This window comes from Mandrillus leucophaeus, unplaced genomic scaffold, assembly GCF_000951045.1.
Source record: "Mandrillus leucophaeus isolate KB7577 unplaced genomic scaffold, Mleu.le_1.0 Scaffold239, whole genome shotgun sequence".
NCBI classification, from domain to species: domain Eukaryota; kingdom Metazoa; phylum Chordata; class Mammalia; order Primates; family Cercopithecidae; genus Mandrillus; species Mandrillus leucophaeus.
In genome coordinates, this window is record NW_012102465.1 from 659,784 (window position 1) to 681,662 (window position 21,879).

Sequence of the window (21,879 nt, forward strand, 5' to 3'; positions counted from 1 at the left end):
AAAAAAAAAAGGCAGAGGGAGAGTGTGCAGAAAGCCAAGCGCAGGCTTCTCGGGTTTCACATGCATTTTCTTTCTTCCTTTTTGAGCGTGTGATTTCTTTCTTTCTTTCTTCTCTTCTGCTCCCTTTTCACCCCTTCCTCTCCTCCTTTTGGTGGGTCTAAGGCATCTGAGCCTTGGAAACCAGCGACTTCAAACTGCAGTAGCCCCTGGAGTCAGCAGGGTCAAGTTCAGCCGCCGGGGAGGAGGAAAAACAAATCCCCATTTGCCAAAAAAAGAAGTTTCAGGCCGGTGCCCCCTCCCCCTCGCAGCCCCACTCCCCCTCGCTGTCTCTTTCTGGCTGATTTTAATTCTCTCCTACCGGGCGCAGCGGAGGAGCTGGAGGTGGTTGGACCCGAGGGGCCGCCGCCGCCGCCGCCACTGCAAGTTTTCTGGGGGCTCGTGACAAGCGGGGCGCAGACTAGGCACCAGCATGCAGAGTAGTAAGTTGGGCGAACTAGGGAGGGTCGGGAGGGTCTCAGAGAGGGACCTCCGTGTGGTCCCCGAAGTGGGAAAACAGCACAGGACTGCCTTTGGCTTTGAAGAGTTTGCAAATGCAGGCTTCAAACTTTTTTCCCTTAAAGGCCCAGCTGGGCTCTGGAGAAGGCGGGTGTCGCATCCCTTGGTGCACCCGCCTCAGAGCGGCTCAGGACAGCTTGGTCGAGGGGTCTGTGCCCTGTCCGTACCATGTGGCAGGGCCTTGCAGCCCGGGCGCTTCCTCAGGGACTGAGGAAGGGGCAGACTTCCTCTGCGATGCGGTTGATGCGCCATGTGTCGCGCGGGTCAGGGGACACTGGCCGGTGATTAAATGCCTGACAGCGGTGGGACATCCAGGCGGACAGACGCTTTGCTTTCTGTCTAGTTCCTGTTTGGGATCTAGAGAAACGCATCTTTGAAAGGCCAAGGCAAACATCGCTGTCCCTCCAAATAACTCCAGGATTATAGGACCCCATGAATAATTTGAGGGTGAGGCGGCGGTGGGAGCTGTTTGAAGTGCAAAGCTGTTTTTGTGGCTGGGAAAGCTTTTTTGTTAGTACCTGTCTGAGATGGTGGTGTTTCCCCCTTCCCCAGGGAAGTCAGTAACTGTTTTATGGCCCCAGGACTCTAAAGCAATTTAAGTTAGAGGGTGAGAAGGACTGGTGGGTTTCAGAGGGAATCTTGGACTTATTAAATTTTAGGACGGGCTTTACTTCCCTCTATCTTTTTAGGCCTCATATTTGATGCTTTGAAAGTTTTTTGAGTAAGCCATGGATCTTAATGGTGAATCTAAATTATGATAGAATATTCATTCTTATCCCATTTTGGAAAATCACGGCTAGAGTTTAAGCGAGGTAAGTGAGAAGCTCAGCGGAGAAATTAAATCTGAGACAAGTTAGGCCTATTCATTGAACTTTTGTAGATTCACTGAACTTTTGTAAACACACCAGGTGAACAGGAAAGGGTCTGGGAGAGATAATAAGTACAAAAGAAAAATACAGATAGGGCCTGAGACAAAATTACAAAGAAATGATAACTCCGGGCCTGGTTGTTGGCTAAAACTTGATTGTTCAAAGCAAAAATAAAATAGGAACCTTCCAACAATTCTTCAAAGTCCTCCAGCTCTGAAGCTAAAACCTATGGATCTTGCTGGCATCATGTTACTTTCCTGCTGGTTTTAGAAAAAGTTGATCATTTAGGAAAGGCTGCCAGAGTTAAAAATGCAAGGGACAGCAAAGGAAAGTCATGCGGGCAGCCAGTTCTTGACGTGGACAAAATGAGAATGAAAGTTTCTGAAGTCACTGTTGTGAAGTTTTACATGCCGCTCATTTGCTTAGAAGGCTCTCTCAGATATTCCACCAGTTAACGTATAAAAGCAAACAGAATCTAAAATCGTGTGGGCTTTTTTTTTCTCTTTCCCCAAGTATGCCAGGGTTGTGAATAAATACAGGGTTTGTATGGGAAGATGAAGCGTTTCCTGTAAGTTATGATGCTGACAGGACAGTCTGGAAATGATACCAACATTTTGAGGATTTTTTTTTTTTTTTTTACCTTTAAGTGAAAGTTTATTAATGATGTGCTTAATCTTAATCTTAACAAGTCAAACATATTCTTAGAGTTTCTCTCTCCTTGGATTTCATAATTTCCTTTTAAAGCTACACCTTTGGATAAAAACATCTCTAGATTCAATTTAATATACAGGGCTAGCTAGTAACATCCTAAAGTTTGACGATTATTTCTGGATGTTAATAATGTGAAAATAAAACTCCTGAGGGGGAAATACAGTCTTAATGCCAACATTATAACTTGATTTCTCTAAATGTGAGGCCTTCTGAAGCTTCATCAGTGCTCTGTTGGCAAAGTGTTATTTACCACCGGCGAGCTGATGTTTATGGCTTCCTGCTATGTATGTTATATGTTAGGATATATATGTGTATACTGCTTTTACATACATAATAGCTAGTCTAACACTTTTCAAATAAGTGGTGGAAAGTAGCAAGTTATTAACACAATGCTTGTCACTCCTTTGAATTCTAGATGCTGTGAGGGTCTGTGCTACTATTTAGGTTTTGTCCTTTGTCTATTAAAGATAACATTGAAGGTAAGGAGAAAAGTGTCATAATAGCTGTGAAGTCTCAACTGAATTTAGAACTTAGCATTTCAATGACTAATATTTTAAATGATTTTATAACATTTTCTGCATACGTGTTTGAAAACCAGTTTAGGATCCGAATCAGTGTGCTAATCCTAAATGAGTTACACATTCTACTACCGTATTTTCAGTATTGTTTAAGTCACCTACCACTCCTGAGTTTATTCTGATTTACATCATATAGGTCTCTTCCTATATGGAAATCTTTATTCATAAGGAAAACCTTTAAAACAGGGAAATGGATGCATCTGTAGAAAAGCAGCTTTTACGGTTAAGTATTGCAGTGACGGTACTATTATCACTACTATTATTAGATGTATATGTGTATGTGTGTACAGATATACAACCTACAATATGTGATTAATGATCTGTACATTTTTATGAAGAAAGCAACCAAAGAGTGTATGTTTTTTATAAACTCTTGTCTTACCTTCTTTGTTGTAAATAAACATTACTCGAAGTTTTCAGAGGACTTGCAGCAAATTGCTTTTGAACTGGAACTTTATTTCAAATTTGAAATTGGAATAAATACTGATAACTGACCTTTAAACGTTTTTCATAACACAAATATTTTAAAATAATTATATTTTAACTTCAGTTCTTCTTTTGATAGCAACGATAACTTAACAACACTGTGCTATTGTGTGTAAAACAAAATAGACTTTAAGAAAGTTAGGGGCAGGTGTCTATAATTGATTTAAAGGAATGATTATTTTTGTAATAAGTGATGAACTTAAAATAAAATGACTGGCTTACATTAAAACATATTCTTATTAAGATTTCTCTAGTGTGTAAAATGAAGCCATTCATTCAACAGGCTGACAACTTTCCACTTGGTATTTGCCTTTCCTTAATTTAGTTTCCGCAGGACAGCTAGTGTGGTAGTCTGCATCTGTTTTTAGCAGGCAGAGAAAACTATAAACTCAGACAGTTCTGTCCCAAATATTGCAGCTCACAAGTTACAATCAATTTGATAAAAACAGGCAAGTTTTATGGGCTCGTATTTTGTTGTTCATCCTTGCTAGGTCAAGCTTTCAGGTAATAGGTTTCTTTTTCTCCCTCTTTTGCTGATGATAACTGCTAATACCATTGATAACTAATTCTGAGTCTTGTGTACTCATTTATCATCCTTATTTACCATTTGTTAAAGTTTTAGGAAATTAATGACAGCATACGTAGACTTGGTTTTACTGTGATGGCTTCTCTGTGCAAGTGACATTTATCTTTTGTTATTATACAGAAATAAGTAAATTCTTTGTTACTATCATAGTTATGATTTATGGAATTTTTGAGTCCCCCTTAGATATACTATAAAGATGCTCTTCTAGCCTTTGCCAAGTAGACATTTAATCTAATTGTTTAAGAGTACTTGTCGTGTGTGGAAAAGACTAACATACTTTGCGATTATTTACATTAAAAAATTACGTAGAGGTTTGTTTTAGTGTAATTTTAAAAATGATTTGTCTCCGGAAAGCTGTAACCAGTGGATTAAAGTAAATATGGTAAAATACCAAATCTTGTTTTATACCATTGTTCAATAGTAAACAGTGCTGCAGAGGATATAACCACTTTTCAAAATTTATCCTCCAATGTAAGTAGGGCCAAAGTCATTTGTTTGTATAAAATATTCTATTAATTATATATGACATTTATAAATAATATCTTCAATTTTATTATTATGATCACTTTTTGAGCTGTCACAGCGCTCAGTGTTTCTCCTGTTCCTGAGAACTGAATTTGGCCTTTAGTTTGGTTTTCTGATGGACATAATAATGTAGAAGTTGACTTTGGTTAGAAAGAGATCTTTGAGCTTCAGGAATCTCTGAAGTTGCAGTAGGATCTACAGGTGAAAACCATTTTATTGTTAAGCATTAGTTAGGTGAGGAAACTCGACTGGTCCCTGCAGCATATAGCAGCTATTATTGTAGCGGTTTACTTTTTGCTATTTCACTTTTTTTTTTTTTTCCTTTTCCAAGAGCACAAATCCAAAAAATAGCAAAAATAAAGATGAAATTATCTATATACTTCAAATTTGGAGCATCATTTGAAATCATTTTCTGATTCCAAGTTATAACTGAAATACAAACATAACATTAAGACACCCCGAAGAAGACATTAAGGATACACTTGTCGTTCTTAAGTGTGTTTCACTAAAAATAATAACAGAAAACTTTTAATTTTTAAAATGTTTCTAGCTTTTAAAAACCTGCAGTAAATACTTTACAAGTGGCTAGACACCTTCCCTGGTGGTTTAGTTTATACAAGCAGGAAACTTTCTCTCCTACTCTTTCTCTCTCTCTTTCTTGTTTTCTTTAAACCAACTGACGTAATGCCAAACTTTGCTTTAAAAGAACAGACAGAAGTAATTGGTAGCTTTTAACTTTTAATAATGTTCTGGATTGGTTTTAGTGGCCAAAATGCCATTTAAAAAAAAAAAAAAAGTTCAAGTAAGAACGGGCTTGTGGCCTGAGGAAGAAAGGCTCTGTTGATGCAGTTATTTTTATTCTTGTTTTTCAATCTGTTATTAAAAATCTTTCCTGCTGAGCACTGCTGGATTTCTCCAATTGCTCTTTGTGATGGCTGGTGCATTTCAGGTTACCGTAACTTAAACAGTTTTTGGGTTTTGGGGAGAGTGGGTATTTGCGTTGCATTATTTCTTTCTTATTTGGAAAAAGAAACCCATTTGTTTTTGTTTCAATGGAGATTAATTAATTAAGGTTATCAATGGCCACAGGTCAAAGAATATGTTTATATAAAGAATGTGACACCTGTTAGCAAGAGCCTAAAATGTGGAAGTTTAAATGTGACATTAATCATTTTTATGTGCAGAGGAAGGAAAATAGATGAAACTTTACAAAAATGCATTTTTAGATTGAAAACATTAATTTTAAGGGTCAGTGCGTTTCTACAGGCCGCTCTTTTTTTCTTACAATTTTAGATGATTTTTTTAACCCTATTTATCAAACAGTATTTATAGTTTCCTTTTTTTAAAAAAATATAAATAGTCATGTCTGTCTTTCTGACTTTGCACAGGCAAACAACTTTCACCAGTTAAGAGACATCTTGGTGATGTTGATTGACATCAGGGCAACTTCAGAAGCTGGCAAGTAGGAAAATATTTTTAGGGGGCAAAAGGATTTGTGCTAGTGTTCCCTTCCTTGGAGAAAGACACGCCACCCAGAAATGGGGCCCTCTGCCCCATTCGGTGGGTCACAACTAAGTACTGTCTCAACTTTTCTTTGGTGAATTTTTCCTGAGGTTTAAATCTTATGGTTACTTGTCGTGGACTTTGCTTTTAACTGTTCCTGATAGATTTTTTCCTTCCTTACCTAGAGCACATTCAAGGAATAATATATATAGTGAAAATTGTCACACAAGGAAGAGTTTAGTCTTTAAGGCATTTATGACTATAAAAAGCGTTCTGCATATTTGGGGTATTGAAGTGTTCTCTGCTTAGAAATTTGACAGTTTTGATTTACTTGATAGGCTTCTCGGTTTTTCTTGCGAGAGTTACAGACTCTAGTTCAAATCATAGGCATTCCTCTTTTGCTCATGGCTCCTTTAAAGATTTGTTTGGAAAAACTTAAGGAACTTAATGTATATGTTGTTCACATCAGCATAGTGAAAGTTTCTTGGAGTAAATCTAGATTCATTTTATTACAAAGTTTTCAAATATATATTTCATGTTATGTCTGCATCTGTTAATAAATTTTTATTTAATGAATATTGTTTGTTACTACAAAACTGAGGGAAAAGCAATCAAGTTTAAGAAGAAGGAAAGAAGGCAAAGGGAGGTGTTTAGAGTTGTAGTCCCTTAATATCAGCAGATTGTTTACTGGTAAGTGGTGGGGAGGGGTTGGTGGGAGGCTTTGTGGAAGATGATACCAAAAAAAAAAAAAAAAATCCATCAATTGCGCATATGCTCCCCTCCCCTTAAGGTTTACTTAAACAATATGTTTCGGTTTTGCCTCAAACCATTCTGCACTACTTCTGCTCCAAGAATCCACCACTATCTTGGTTCCCGAGAGATTAAGGATGACATTTTCTGTCGTATAATGAACAGCAGTATTATTTGAACAAAGGTAACACATTTTGATTTGTGTAATTTTTTAGTAACTAGTCATAGAATACCTATGAGAGGAGTTCTAGCAGTGTAATTGCCTGCAAATGTTTGAAGTACTCACGATAGCTTTGCTGTGTTTGAATTATTGCCATTATATGTGCATGCTATTATAGGTGTGTTTTATATATGGAATGTATGTAGACAGATAATACTCAGACACATTTTGATGGTGGAATTTAGAGTGCTAACTATTAACCCTGTACTTGAAATTTGAATCTTTTAAGGAGTTAACATGACCTACATTGTGAAGTCTAAAAGTTTGAAATGAGTATGGAGTTTAAACATAATGAACCAATTGTTATCATAATACTTATATCTGCACTGAATTTACTAAGGAATTTTTTTAAATGAAAAAAATTATAAATCAAAATGCCACCTTTCAGTGCATTTTAAGAAATGCTTCTGAGATCATTTTTTTAAGTCTCATTTCTGTTGAGAGGAGCAGTTAAGGGACCGGATTGTTTGTGAGTATATCATTTTATGGGCTACCACTTTATAGTTTACAATTCTATCATCTCAAAACGTTATGTGGAAATAATATGGAACATGTAAAGACTCTGTACTATGACCCAATGCGTTTTTCCCTAGGGTGATGGATTCTGTGCGTCACCCAAATGTGATGCTATTTGCCAGGCTTGTAATACTGGTTTTGAGGGTTGCTGTATGTCCTATTTCATCAAGCAACACAATACAACAACTTTGGTATCTAGGGTAATTGACACAGTCAAAATAGGCTCTGAAAAATATTCCATATACTTTTAAGTAAGTCAGAAGTTAATGTACATATTAAATTTATTTAACATGAATAAACAGATGATTTATTGTTGGCTATTTGTCTTCTATACTAGATAGTGTTAGAAGGAAATATATGAGTATTTATAGTTTATGTTCCATTTCTTTTTTTTCTTTTTGAGGGAAGCATGGTTCTCTTGTTTGCATTAATAATAGCCTTATCTGTTAATTACTTTGTATTCATGATAGTGAGTAGTATAGTATCATAAAAAATAGTAAACATATTTATATTATCTGCTGTATATGTCCCAAGCTTGAAAAAAAGCATTAGTATTATTAGTTATTAAATTGAGTATTATAGTAACCAGGAATGAATCCAGTACTGTATAAGACAATAGATACGACATCAACTGCTATTTAAACACTAAAAATACCTTAGCTGTAGAAAAAGAAAGATCAAAAGGATTTCAGAGCTGTTTTTACTTGTAGAATTTGGACAGAATGTATAAAGCTTACAAATCAATAAACATTAATAATATAACATGTGCTTCCTGATTAGATTCTACAATACAATGTGGATTGCTATTTCAGTTTCTCTATGTATCATATGGAAGATCAGATACGTTTATAAATAGTGTAAAAATATATGGCAGAAGTTAGTTTGTGGAATCTAATTTCTCTATTACATGATACACTTCATGTACAAAGGGATCAAGCGTTACTAATCTAGTTTTAGCTTTTTCTCTCTGAGCTATGCACAAGTGCAACATATGAATTTGTGGCTTCATATTAACTAAGTGCGTACATGTACGTGCAGGATAGCTATAATCTCACTTGCATAGAATGTTTTTACATTACAGGCACTACATGGAATTTTAACATATTACATATTTTTTGAAATGACTTTAGTCTTTGTAATGCCCATTTTAATTACTTAATGCATCCTAACACCTATTTGAGGGTTAATTTAATTGTAATTTTGGTTCTGAAATGAGACCATGATAGACAAAACAAATTAAAAACCAAATTCTGCTTGTGCCTACTTTGTGATGTCATTATCTGCATATCATCTTTAGCTTTGCAAGATGTGGAAATAAATACATCAGCCCATTTTCTCTCAATCCTATTAAGTAGCTCCTGAACATATAAAAGTTCCTAAAAGAAAGTTTTGCATTTGTTTTTGCTTTGCTTTTTGATGCCAAGTTAAGACAGGTCATATATATATTAATTTTAATCAAGGCCCATATTACTAAATTTTTCAATACATATTCATCTCTTTGTTGTATGATTAATAATTTTTTCTCAATTATTTTTTGATATACCTTTGAGAGCTTTTAAAATGATACGTTTTGCCTGTATTCGGCTGCTGAATTTTTGTATGAGTAATTGTATTTAAATTATAAATTAAAAAATACGATTGATGTTAAGCTGTCTTTAAATTAATATTGGAAGTATACCTCTTTAGAAGATTATTGCAAAATTTCCTCCTCAGTTCTGCAAACTTAGGGAAGTTTTAGAAAATAATTTATCTTCAAGTAGTTAGTGTAAGCAGTTACACATTCAAGGACTGAAAAATTTGAAATACTATTTTCTGTAACTTATAAACAAACACTAAGAGATGTTTCTCCTTTGTATTTATAATGCATTTGAATTACATTCTTTGGATGTATGATGTGGTAAATTACTGTAAGAAACCCACTGTCATCTAAACCTCAATTATAATAAACTCTTTTACTCTATCCCATCACTGCTTAGTCTGTTTTTAAAGTCCCGTGTTTAAGAAAACTTGTGCTTTTGAAGGAATGTCCTAATTATTTATAACACATTTTACTTTTTCTTTTTACTTTAATAAGCTTTAAGAAAGCTGTCAGTAAGACGATTTTAGGTCATTGGTAAAAATAATAATGTACACATTTTATGTGTAAATATGTGTACACGATCTTTCATCTTCACTGTGTCTAACATTCAGCCTTTTAGTGTTACGCATAGTGTTACACATATTTGTGTACATTTAATGTTACGCATATTTGTATTTAGTGTTACATGTATTTGTGTACATTTATGTACATCACGTACTTTTTACTCCCAGAATAATTCAGTATATCACTGTTAGCACGTAATTATGCACATACATGTTCTTCTCACTCTCTGAACAATTCAGTGTGTCCTTGGCAATACTAACATTTTAAAAATGAGAGCAATAATGATTAGAGCTGGAGAACTGGGGGTAGATACTAGTGTTAGCAGGTTTCCCTCCTTTTAATTTTTCCCATTTTCAGTTCCTTCTTTAAAAGAGAGATGTATATGTATCTGAACAGAAGGGGGACTAGGATACTGTATAATCCATGATAACATAAGGAATGGTTGCTGCATATGGCTTTATTTATATATCTCTGACATAGAAAACTTTGACCCTTTCGCCTGTTGTACTTGGGAATTTTAGATAAACCCTATTGGGGTCACACTCATCAGTTCCGGCTTTGCGTGACAAAAAGCATTCTCTAGCTTCTGGTGCGCTACTGTGCTGTTTTCCTTCAGGAGTGGAAGGTCCTGTTAGTTCATTTGGCATTTGGAAGCACAACTAGATTTCTTCCGTTTTGAAAATCCTCTGAATGGTTTTCAGAAGAGTAAGCAGAGATCATAGGCTGCGTGATGTCGTTGATTTTAGGATGCTAAAGAAAATTATGCTGAGACCAAGCATGCTTCCTCTGGTTTATTCTGCCCTGCTTGATCATCACTTTTTTCTTTTTCTCAACCTCCTACCCCTCTTCCCTCCACACTGTTTGGGGTCTAATATTTTGGTTTCTGGAGTAAGGATTTACCTTCTCAGTGGAAAAATGTGTAAGCTGCAGGATTTTTACTTACCTTTCTGTATAACTTTTCCATTTTGGGGGCAGTGTCTAAGAAGAGGAAGAAGCTTACATACTTGATTTTATTTTATTTTATTGTTTGCTATTGAGTAGGAGTTTGCTATTCCATTTCTATGAGGAAATGCATAGCATGGAATTAAATAAAGTTGTATAGTTTTGAAACAATTACAAGCACCAACTGTGACATAGTTCTGGCTTAAAAAAAAAAGTCAATTTTAGTTATGCAATACTTCCACCAAACTCTCTATTCCAAGTTTATAAATATGAATTTGACCATTTGACCATGGATGATGCTTGAAAGTCATGTTTTCTAGATTTAGGGCAGAAGAATACTTAAAAGATTCTCAATATCATTATGTTTTAGATTCCCAAGAAGTAGAATGCCAAGTATCATGTTATCAACTCTTTGAGGTCTACAGTAAGGAGTTTACTTGTTTCTGGTAGCTTATAAATTCAGTAACATCAGTCACGGGCTGCTTAACATATTTATGCGTTGAGCTAGTGTAGTTCAATAAATGATTGTATTTCCATCAAGTTTAGGGAGTAACGCAAACTGGAATAGTAGCTATCTATTAAGGATAGTTCTGAGGTTTGGAATTTGTAACTGATTTTTAGGAGCTACGACATGAATATCATAGCAGGTAGAAATACTCAGAGTGATCACCTTTTATGAAAGTTAGTTCTATCTTTCATGTCTAGGAAAATATAACTGTGAATGTTTGCTTTTTGTATGTTTTGTCTCCAAGCAGAGGAAACTGACAGTTTTATGTTTTAAGTGCCGAAAGTTGTTTTTGGCTAAGCAGTTCCAGAGTTAATCACTGGGATGTTAACTTGAATTTTTGTCTTTAAAAAGTTTTAGATTTTTAAAACGAAATATGCTTCCATTATTTCCAAACTGACACCTTGTGTTCTGGATTAGTTTTTAGAGAAATGTTTCCCAAATTCTCTTGGATTACTTGAAGTCCATTGATTGTGAAATACTTGGTTTAGTTTTTTCTTTTAAAGCTTATCAGAAAGTAGAGGAAGTACTTTATCTTTTTGGGGTTTTCTTATTCTAGAAACCTTGTTATTGCCTATAAAACGCAAATGAATTTTGCACTTATTTTGTATTATTTTCTCTTGTGTTGTTTTTTCAGAAACGTTTTGATGCATCAGAAATTGAGACATCAGTGATTTCAGTTCTCCTGTCACACCTTTTCATGATAAGATATTTTGGTCATTTCTAAAGAGTAGTTAGAGCGAAATCCTTTCATAAGTCATTTTCACTTCAAAAAAACAGTGATGTTGGAAAATTATCATATAGTATTTTTGTGGTTAGTTGAAAACTATGAATGATGTAAAATACTATAACATTTGATTGTTTCTCATTTAGACATGATGCATTTTATATCTCAAAATTTGATGGGAGGAAAAAGAAAAAAAAGAACTCACAACTTTTACCAGGTTTGAAACTAGCTTAAGATAGTTCTGTGGAATTCTCCAAAAGTGATAAAAAAAATTTAAAATACTGCCCAGACACAGGGTTAAAATTAAATCTGTATGTAGAGTGGAGACTTTAATCTGACATATTTTAATATAAAGACATTTTAGAATAAAGAAAGCTTTCTCTGGTTTTGTCGGCTGTTTTTGTTTTTCGACCGCTTTGCCTGAGATGATCGGCATTCTTAAATTATAATTATGTATAAAGACAAATAAGCTGCTACTGTAAACAAGTAGCAGCCCTGCACATACATCTTGAATACTATTAGAAAACATTTTCATTAGAGGAATAAATGCATTAGGCCCTAAGTAAATTTCAGATACCAAACTGCAAACTTAGTATCTCTAATACATTACCCATACTAGGCCCTGGAAAGTGGAATTGGTTCTGAGAGAGCTCATTATTTCTATTGCTAGTAGAGTGTATTTAACAATATTTTGGTGTCTCCACTGGTAGAAATGTGGACATTTCAACTAGCCACCCCTTATTTGGTTCCTGTGATGTCAGGCAAACGTTTTGCCAAAATGTTTGGTCCGATGTAATCACATCGGTGTTGTGTAATTAAGATAATGTGCTGATTTTGAATCTTGTTAACGTGTTATTTTGAAAGTGTAATTTAAAAAATTTGCCCATTTGGAATACAATAGAAGAGGCAGGATGATGTTTTTAGATTTAATTCATAGATTTAATTCAAAGCCTCTATGTACAGATAAATTATGAAAAGTTCAATAGCTCTTTTCATCTTTTCCTAATGTGGGAGAATGTAGGGGTTTCTTTTCATAAACACCATTGTAAAAATAATTGATCAACTCTTTTTTTGGGCAAAAGATCATGTACATATATATTAAGTGACTTTCTGAGCTAACAGAATGTACATTTTATTTCATTAGGTTACATTAATAAAACCATGCGCAAAAACATATAAACAGAAGAATAAATGAAATCGCCTCTCTGAAGTCAGATGTAGGCTAAATGGTGTAGTCTCTGAGGTGACTCGCTTAGTTCTGTGATTTCACTATAAGAGCTGGCCCCCATCTATTCTGCTTTGGACACATTGTGCCAAAGTGTACAATGTTCAGCTTCCCATAAAAGGAAAAAATAAGGGTTTAGGCTTAAGAGTCTTCTAACATTCTGTTATGGAGAAATTGACCCTGGCCAAGGAAACACTTCTTTCCTCAATGGTGGAACTTTCTTCAGCTGGTCAGTCTAAAATCTGCTGTTCAAGTTTGGTTTTACTTCTTTGGTTTTCTTGACTTCAGGTATATCAGAGTGACCACTGGGTCATGTTTTATTCTGAGTGACAGAAAGGACTTGAACTACTGTCTATTCTAGCATGATCTTATTTTATAAACAAAAAAACTGAACATAAAGGTGACTTCCGCCTACTTGGTTAAAGAACTGAACTAGAACTTTGGTGTGTTCACCATCCTCATTCATATGTCAAACACTAGATGATTTTGATGTTTGCTGAGGAAATCTGCTCACTAGTTAAGATTCATTAATCTTTATTTTTCCTTTTGCACATGGATATGAGAATAGAATTAAAATGTCATTTATTAGGATGCAGTGAGAAATTGATGATCATAATGAATCAGTTGATCTATTCACATGATTTCTTTATCAATAGTTTAGATTGATGGGTATCAAATGTTTAGAAGCTGTCACAGAAAGTTAAAGAATTACTGCGAAAAATCTAGGCTTAATGCTTTTTGCAAACACCTTAGCGATAGAAATGTTGGATTCATTTAGATAAAATCTAATTGGTACTGAAAAACGGGTTATGAAAATGGTCATTAATAAGAAGCTAAGTTTGTATTACTCTTTTCCTTTAGCTTAAAGCAGCTTTAACATTTATCTATATAGAGAATAATATTTTTAAAAATAGTCCATTTGAATTAAGGATATTTTTATCTTCCACGAAATGGATGTTTCTTTATTCATAACGCCATAGTTCCCTTGGCAGGTTGAAGAACTGTAGACAGCATCTGTGAGATTAGGCTTGAAATGTGCAATTAGTTATTAAAATCTGGCTGAAAAAACCATAAGTGGTGTTTTACATAAACTCCTCAGCATTTATAAAAAAACTAATGAAAGAAAAATAAAAGAACCTCATTTATTTTAAATACTTTCCTTGTGAATCCTGTCTTTTGAATGATCAATTTCAACTTCAAATGTAGTGAAAATAATTTAAAATGTACATTTAATGCCTCTATTTTTCTTTTAGAATTTCTCAACTTTCCATTTGTAGCCATGCCTCTACCATACAACATGGATGCAATTTATGTTTATTGATTACAGTGAAGCTAATTTTAATCATTTACTTTGTTGGAGTGGAAATACAGGAATAATTCTCTGTCTTCTTAGACTTCTGAGGTATTTTACTTAAATCCCTTGTTTCTTGTCTTCCAGACCTAATAGTTATATTGTATAGTCCAAAGGGTGAATGCCTGCATAAGTGAAATTCACACATTACAACCCCAATGCTGTTGTCATTTTCACCTCTGGATTTTAAAGAATTGCGGTAAATATTTCTTTAAAATCATGCAGAAAGATGTTGAACCTAAGACAGCCCCAAGCTCTTTCAGAGCATAGCTCCAGAAATGTCTTTGAAATGCTGGAAGAGGTGGAGGAGGAGGAGGTGTGTCAGGCCCTGGAAACGCCTGGGCTGGTCCAGGGTCTGTATTTGAACCCCGTTCAGTTCATCCTGAGTCGCAGGGTGAAGAAGACATTGTACTTTCATTTGCATGGGTTTTCCTCTCTGTCTCTTAGCCAGAAGGCAGCCTTGTCTTTCTTGTTTTTGTTTTTGTTTCTTTAATGTTTCTTTCAAGTGAAAAGCCTTTTTTATAAATAGCTTGTAAATAGTTATTCCTTTAAATGAAACAGTTTGCTGGTGGAAAATAATCTTACTCATTCCATCAGATATAATCAATTAAATCAGAAAATTATAGAATGATGTTTAACATTAAAAAGCAATTTTAAAATGGGTTAAGGAACTATTTTGACTATTATGCTGATCGTCCCACGTAAAATTTCTTTCTTGGTGTGGTGAGCGTACTATATGAAGAAAGGCTGAAAACTTCCATTATTATTACATAATCATCTAGTTTTTTTCCTTCTCGTCCTGTGGCTATTATCTCTATATAGCAAAGTTTATTTTCACCCAGACTGTGAATTATAATTTGTCATTCATTGTATACCTTATAGAACCAGAGGAAACCCTATCAGTGCTTATGAGCCCTAGTTTTTCTTAATGATTTTGTTAATGTTATTTATTTTTTACATAATTCTCCCCCGTATGTAAAATATCTCGTTTTCTTCTTTGACTTTGAGAGATTGGAACCTTTTCATGTACTCTTGGCATTGCAGATCAAAATAAGGCAACAGAGTTCTTATTCTGGGCTTTGTTTATCAGAAAGCACTATTTTTTGGTTGGTTTTTGTAACAGGTGATATCCAGATAAGGTTTAAATAAGATGAGTTGCTATATTTTAATGTTTATTTCCACCTCTTAAGGGATTTACCTTCCTGATAAATCAGTATACACTTAACTGTATTGAAAATGCCCTGAATCACAACTATGCTAATGTAGTCACCTAATTTGGAAAACTCCTTTTCAGACATTCTTTAACTATTTTATAATTGTTCTCATGAGGCATATTTGTGAACACAGACTATCGTGGATATTTTATAGAAGCTAGTTAAATAGCATTATCTTCTGGTATTTGGATTATAATCCAGTTGTAGACTGATTATGGACCATTCTTGGAATCTAGGAAGAGTCCAAATGCAATTCTATACCTTATACATGGCTAATGAAGCTGAGAGATAGATTAGGTTTTAAGCAAGGGATGGATTTTAGGTAACAACAAGTATTGAATATGGCTCCTTTGAAAGTTTAGAACAAGACAAGGTAAAACAAAACAAACAGCTACTTTTTATTTATTTCCAGATGGATTTCAACTTGCAAGTGACATGGTAAAGTCAAAACGTTGCTTGTTGAGATTTATTAATTAGAATGCTTTTAAGTTGGATACGGAGTTTGTTCTGTTTCAGATAAAAGAGAAACCTACTCAGACATAAAAATAAAAATAACCTCAGAGTGGAGAAAATATTGAATGCCCGAATCTGGGTTTCATTTCATGTGAATCTCCATTTCTCAACTAAGCGATATCTGCCAAGGCTCCTCTGTTTGTTGACATTGCTGTATTGAAGTCGCCAGTAGCCTCATGGAAGCCAGGCCCCAATGGTCTTTCCATCTGACTGCATCTCTCAGATGAATTGGATGCTGCCAGCCATTCTCTTGAGTATCTCTTCTGGCTTGGCTTCCAGGCACTGCATCTCTGCCACACTTGTTCTAGTCTGTCATTGAATGTTCTCTTAATCTATGCAATTTTCTTGGAGGGTTTTATGCTTTTAGCTTTTTATCCAAATGAAATAACTTCTGAGCCTTCACCTCTAGACCTAACTTGGTTCTGGGTTCCAATATGGAACTCAGCCTCCTTAAGTAGTTGCTTTTAAACTTGTTTATCATCATTAACTTGGCATTCAGGACCCTTCAATTTGCCCCCAATTTACGAGTTCCATCTGTACTACATCATGTGTCTATCCTTACCTGTAGTGCTTTCTAGTCCTAGAACATTCTCACACTGACTTTGGTTCATATTCTTCCCTCTTTATGAAATGCTTTCTATGCAGCCGTAACTACAGGGATTCTACCTGTTCCTCGGTTTGTTTGCTTCTATATTCTTCTTCCTGAAACTTTCTACTTCTGCTCATTTAGGTTAAAACATCCTCGCCTTGTGCTCCCATTTATGTGTGGCTTTAGCATAGCTCATACCAGGAGCTACTGGGCATCACGAACCTGAGGAGAGTGAGAGCATACCTAATTCATTTTTGTTCCCTTTACAAATGACTTGGATGCAGTAGTTCTCAAAAGTGTTGCATTAAATAGGAACATAGGGGAAGAACACTTTGGCCGGCAACATAGACTTTCAGGTACTAAGAAAATTGTGAAATTGGTTTGTGAGGTTTCAGCAGAAAATAAATATTACCTGGTATTGCATAAGTTATATATGTTTCTTGATGTTTGCCCTAATGTATCGTTCCTAAGGTAGGATACCACTGGTTGCAACGTAGTATGTTGTATTTTGCAGTGTGCTTTCAAATCCTGCCTTTTATCGATTAATGTCATTTAGCGAAGTGGAACAGTGCCAGTGAAACTAAGGCAAAGGGGAAGCCTGAATTCATTTGAAAAATATAGGAAAAGGAGAACACAAGCAGCCTTGTACTTTACTGATACTATATGTGAGACACCATGAACTCATCAGAGATGCAAGATGATAAATGATGTGTCCTTAACTGAGGATAACAGCGTTAGGCTCTAAGGTCATGAGTCAGAAATGTGCCTTTTTAACGTCCATGTTTTGAATATTCTCAGGCCCAAAGGTTGTGTTGTGATGTTTGAGGACAATGGCTTATGTCTTGGCTTCAGGATGAAAGTTACTTGTAAGTGGGTCCAATGCTTGCATGCTGAGGGGGCAAGGGTGATTTAGACTCAGGAGATGTAACATGAATATTGATGAGTAGGGTTAGGAGCTGAGCACAACCATAGGTAATGTTGCTTTAAGATGCCCAGGTTTATGGCAGCAAGAGGATATTGTATTCCTCTTTGCTCAAATATTTTTAATATTCATGTTTCCCTGAGTGATAGCCAATCAAGTGATAACTGAATAATAGCTGCTGAGACGTTTTTCATGTTGGAACAACAATGCCTCTGAGATTTCTTTGAATGTTTGATTTTTATTAATCACTTTTAATTTTGTCTTAAAAGCCTGGGAACAATTTTGAAGTTTAAGAATTTCTCTTTTTTAACTTAAAAAATTATTTTATCTGAGAATTGGGAAGTCCCTTTGATTTAACATTTAACTCTGTTAAGCACCTAAATATTACTTTAAACAGCTCTGGAAAATTAAGCCCTGCTATTATTGTGCATTCCCAAATCTGTATGGACATGGGACCTTGAAGGAGAAATCAAGGAGATCTATTTAATGAATTTCTTTGCTTCTAGGACAGTTCATTACTTGTAGGACTTGCACTTATCTATCCCTTCTTTAAAAACAAAACATTCCAAAGCTTCCTAGAAACCTTAGCTAACTACATTATACCAACATGCTTTTCTGATGTCACCTTAAGTCTGTAAGCAACTTTACAAATCCTTTGAAAGGGATAATTGGATTTTTAAAAGTAGTATCTGCTTTGATTCTGCAAATTAAGCGACAGTAGAAACAGTTTCACTGGATTTTTAAAAGTAATATCTGCTTGGATTTTGCAAATTAAGCGACGGTAGAAACAGTTTCACTGTAGAGTACATGCTAGTTAATAAGTAGGGGTTTTTAAAATCCTCTGTACTTTTCCACAACTGAAAGGGTGCATACTTTTGGTTGAAAGTGAGTAGGCGAAATTTAGACCTGCTGTTCTGGTAGCCTTAGTGGCCATTTCATAATCCCTGATATGATTGTCCAGCTCTCCTGTTTGCTAAATGCAGAAATAGAGGAAGGAAATGGATGTTTTGGCTCCATTAAAATGTTCCTTATCAGACTGTATGTAGGAGTGGATGCTGTTGAAGATGCCTCTATTGCCAGCTGCACAGCATGTGTGCTGGGCTAGTTTCCTGGCTGCTAAAGCTGCATGGTGCCCTTTAATGATGGGAAGGAGGACATTATTAAATGTGTTGGGCTTAGTGTTTTCACTTGTGAACATCAGGGAGCAGAGGGCATGCAAACTTTGCCCAAAGGCTGGACACGGTTTGCATAGAAATGAGCTGCGTGTAGTAATAACTGACTTGGTAGATGTGCAGCTAAGCACTGATTACTAAATAAAAGTGAGCGCAACCACAGGCCATAGGTGAGCTAGGTTGGCCGGGGAAAGGCTGCGTTTCAAGAGGTTCGTCTTCCATTGGGGCCGCCTTAAAATGCTGATCCTGGTTCATATTGGTTGAGCAGTCTGCTGTGTATTGTCTTCACTTGAGGTAGAAAGTGCTGTCATGTTCGTTTTATAGAATGGAGAGAACTGGGTCTCAGGAAAGTATAATGAATTGCCTAGGCTACAACAGGTAGCAAGTAGCAGAGTCAGGATTTCAGTCCAGGCACCCTGGCCCTAAGAGCTGAGGCTCCCTCTACTTTGTTTCTTATCTCGTGGGTGAACAAGATTTGAGTTGCTCTATCTCCCAAGGTAGTATTATAATAGTATTTCAAAGACTAGATGACTTTTTAATGTTAACACTGTTCCAATTTGCTTTCTCCTTAGGCCCTAATTCATTGTCAGAGAGATAAGGCCGTCACCTTTATATACGAGACATTTAAACAAATGTTTTTAGTAATAATTCAGGAAACATCCAACCAGTATTCTTTCTGTAGCGATATCTGCTGTCTCTGGTTAAAAAAAGAACTCTATTAGTTTAAGTAACTCTCTTCTTGGCTCCATTACAGTAAAAAGTCTGTGATCAGCACCCTCTTGTAAGGGGAAGTTGTTGAATGACAGGGATGTGGTACTGTCCTGATAATCCTATGGCTTTGTATTTCTTAGTGTATTTATACTCCTGGGTAACTACCCCTGCTTCACATGGGATCTTGACAGCTTTGAATCTGAGGTGGCTTATGTGTGTTACAAACACACACGCACAAAAGAAAGCGTGGTTTGGGTTAGACTTAAAACAGTACTTGCATCAGTTATCATCCAGTGTGTCGGTTAGATTTTTAAGTAATTTATATTTTATGAAAGAGCTTTAAAGACTCAGTGTGCTTTAATGGATAGTGTAGCCAGAGAAATAAAAATAGTAGTAATAATAATGATAATAAAGGACATTTTCTTTAAAAATTTTTTCCTTTTATTTTTAAGAAGAAAAAAAAATCAGAACTGCAGATCAGGAACAGAAATAGCGTTGCATTTTCTTTTCACGGATTCTGGAGCAACTACGGTGAGAGTGAGTTGGCTGAGTCTGGGAAGGAGGCTGCTGTCTGCGGCCCTGCCTAGGCGGCAGCGGCAACACGACAGGAGCTGCGTGTGTGTCGCTGGCGTTCGCTCTCTCAGGAGCCCCGGGCCTGAGGCCGCCACCACGCGTGCTCGGCGCCCGGGCTGTGGGCGTGTTATCGCAGGAAGTCCTGCGGAAGCAGTTGTGTGCGCCCGTTCCCTCCGGTTACCTCGCTCATCCTCGGCTGCTGCGCGGTGCCTGCAGCCTCCCTCTCCTCCTCCCTCTCCCAGCGCTGCCTGCCCTGCCAGCTGCGTGGAGGCCGCCTCCTGCCCGCCTCTCCCCACTCCCTCTGCCCTGTCGCGTCGCATCCCCTGGCCAGCCTGCCCTTCTCCCCACTTCCCAACTTGGCTTCCTTTCTCCATAAACTCTCTTCCCTCTTGTCTTGTCTTTTGCTTCCTCTTTGCTGCCGCCCCTCCTTTATTTGACGCTCTAATTTCCTCTTGCCAGATCCCAAATTGGGTTCATCAGCAGTTACTCATCCTTAAATCTTATTATTCACCTGTGATCATTGGGCGACCTGTAAGAGGCATGAGATTAATGCAAAAAAGAGAGTTCCTTACTATGGGAGGAGATCTCTGGCTATCAAAAAGTCATTTTTTTAAAGTCACATATTAAAATTAAGCACTAATGTAAATATGAAAAAATTTAAAATGATGGCATAGATTATTAATGAGTCCAAGAATAAGGCAAAGAAGGACAGCCTGAAAAAATAACCTCAAATGAATATAACAAAATTGCCCATTTTTTATCGAGATAACTAAAACTGAGATAAAGTACTAGTTTTTTAATTAATGAAAATGTATTATTAGTCTTTAAATTAGTCATGTACTTTCTCATACAGAGTTTTCAAGGAGCTACTTAAAGTGTTTCTGATACTTTGAAGTATATTTACTTACATAAACATTCTGGAGTAGATGAAAGTGTGTGTCTCATGCATTCTCAATCAGAAACTATAAAGAAAGTCATATTCAGTAAATCAAAATTTACCTTATAATGTAATAGTTTTACAAGCACATGAAGCCTTTTGGAGTGGCTAAGGCTATATATGTATATAAGGCTACTATATTTTTAGCATTCTGGAAACTGAGGCCTTTTATTTTTCTTAAATTATGAACTTTTAAGACAGTTGCTATACGTGGATCCCTATCAAGTTTTTGCATTCTTTACATCATCAAGCTTCTTTTTAAATTAATTCTTAAGGGCATGCTTTTTATACCCTCTGTATTAATTTCCTTTTCTAGAAGTCTATATTAGTAAGGCCATATCAGGAAAATTAGTATTTTTAGTAGAGCTGTTCTGAAATTTTTCCACAAGAGATATTTTGCAATAACTGAGCTATATTGTTTCATGGAATTTGTATCCAACTGCTTCATTTTTGCCTTGAGATTTCCAGTGTGCCTAATATTAGGTAAAGAAAATAGTTGATACATAACTGGATGTGAGGTGGCCATTTTAAATTGTAGGTGACAGGATTTATCTCTGGACCCCTTTATTAACTTTAAAATATATATTTTTTTAAAATGGGGAAGTTTAGATTCTTCTTTTTAATTTGCAACACTTCAACTTCTAGTATTGCTTTCTGTAGGGGAGAATTTTTCAGTTGACAACATGAGTTGATTTCATAAGTGATAGTATTTAAAATCAGAGATGCTTTATTACAAAAAAATCCCTTTAATGTATGATTTAGTACAGTAACTCTTTTTAAAGTAATGTGTTTAAAAGAAAACCATGACCTCATGATAAAAATAATACTAAACCAATTATTAATAACTACAGTTTGCCATCAAACGTCTAAGCTAAATAAATACATTATTAGAAGAAAGGTACTGAAAGCACAGCACCAGAAACTGTGCTTTAATATTCAAATAATAAAGACTTTAGGTCCACCATATATTTCTGGAGGAGCCAGTCCTACAGTATGGGGGGCATACTTATTATTTCAGTTGTCATAAATGTGGATCACAGTATTTTCTGAACTTCT

General features: G+C 35.7%; 1 protein-coding gene across 2 annotated transcripts in view; it reads left to right on the forward strand.

Annotated features, from left to right (window-relative positions):
- Positions 1–21,879, forward strand: part of TRPS1 (trichorhinophalangeal syndrome I) — a 302,434-nt gene that overhangs the window by 32,996 nt on the left and 247,559 nt on the right. Inside the window, exon 1 of one of the 2 annotated variants that reach the window (XM_011982325.1) lies at positions 341–479. The exons of the other annotated variant lie outside the window; for it this stretch is intronic. Within the exon in view, the coding sequence (XP_011837715.1) occupies positions 470–479 (10 nt within the window). The 5' untranslated portion in view covers positions 341–469. Of the gene's footprint in view, positions 1–340; positions 480–21,879 lie in introns of those variants that run through there. 2 annotated transcript variants of the gene reach the window in all.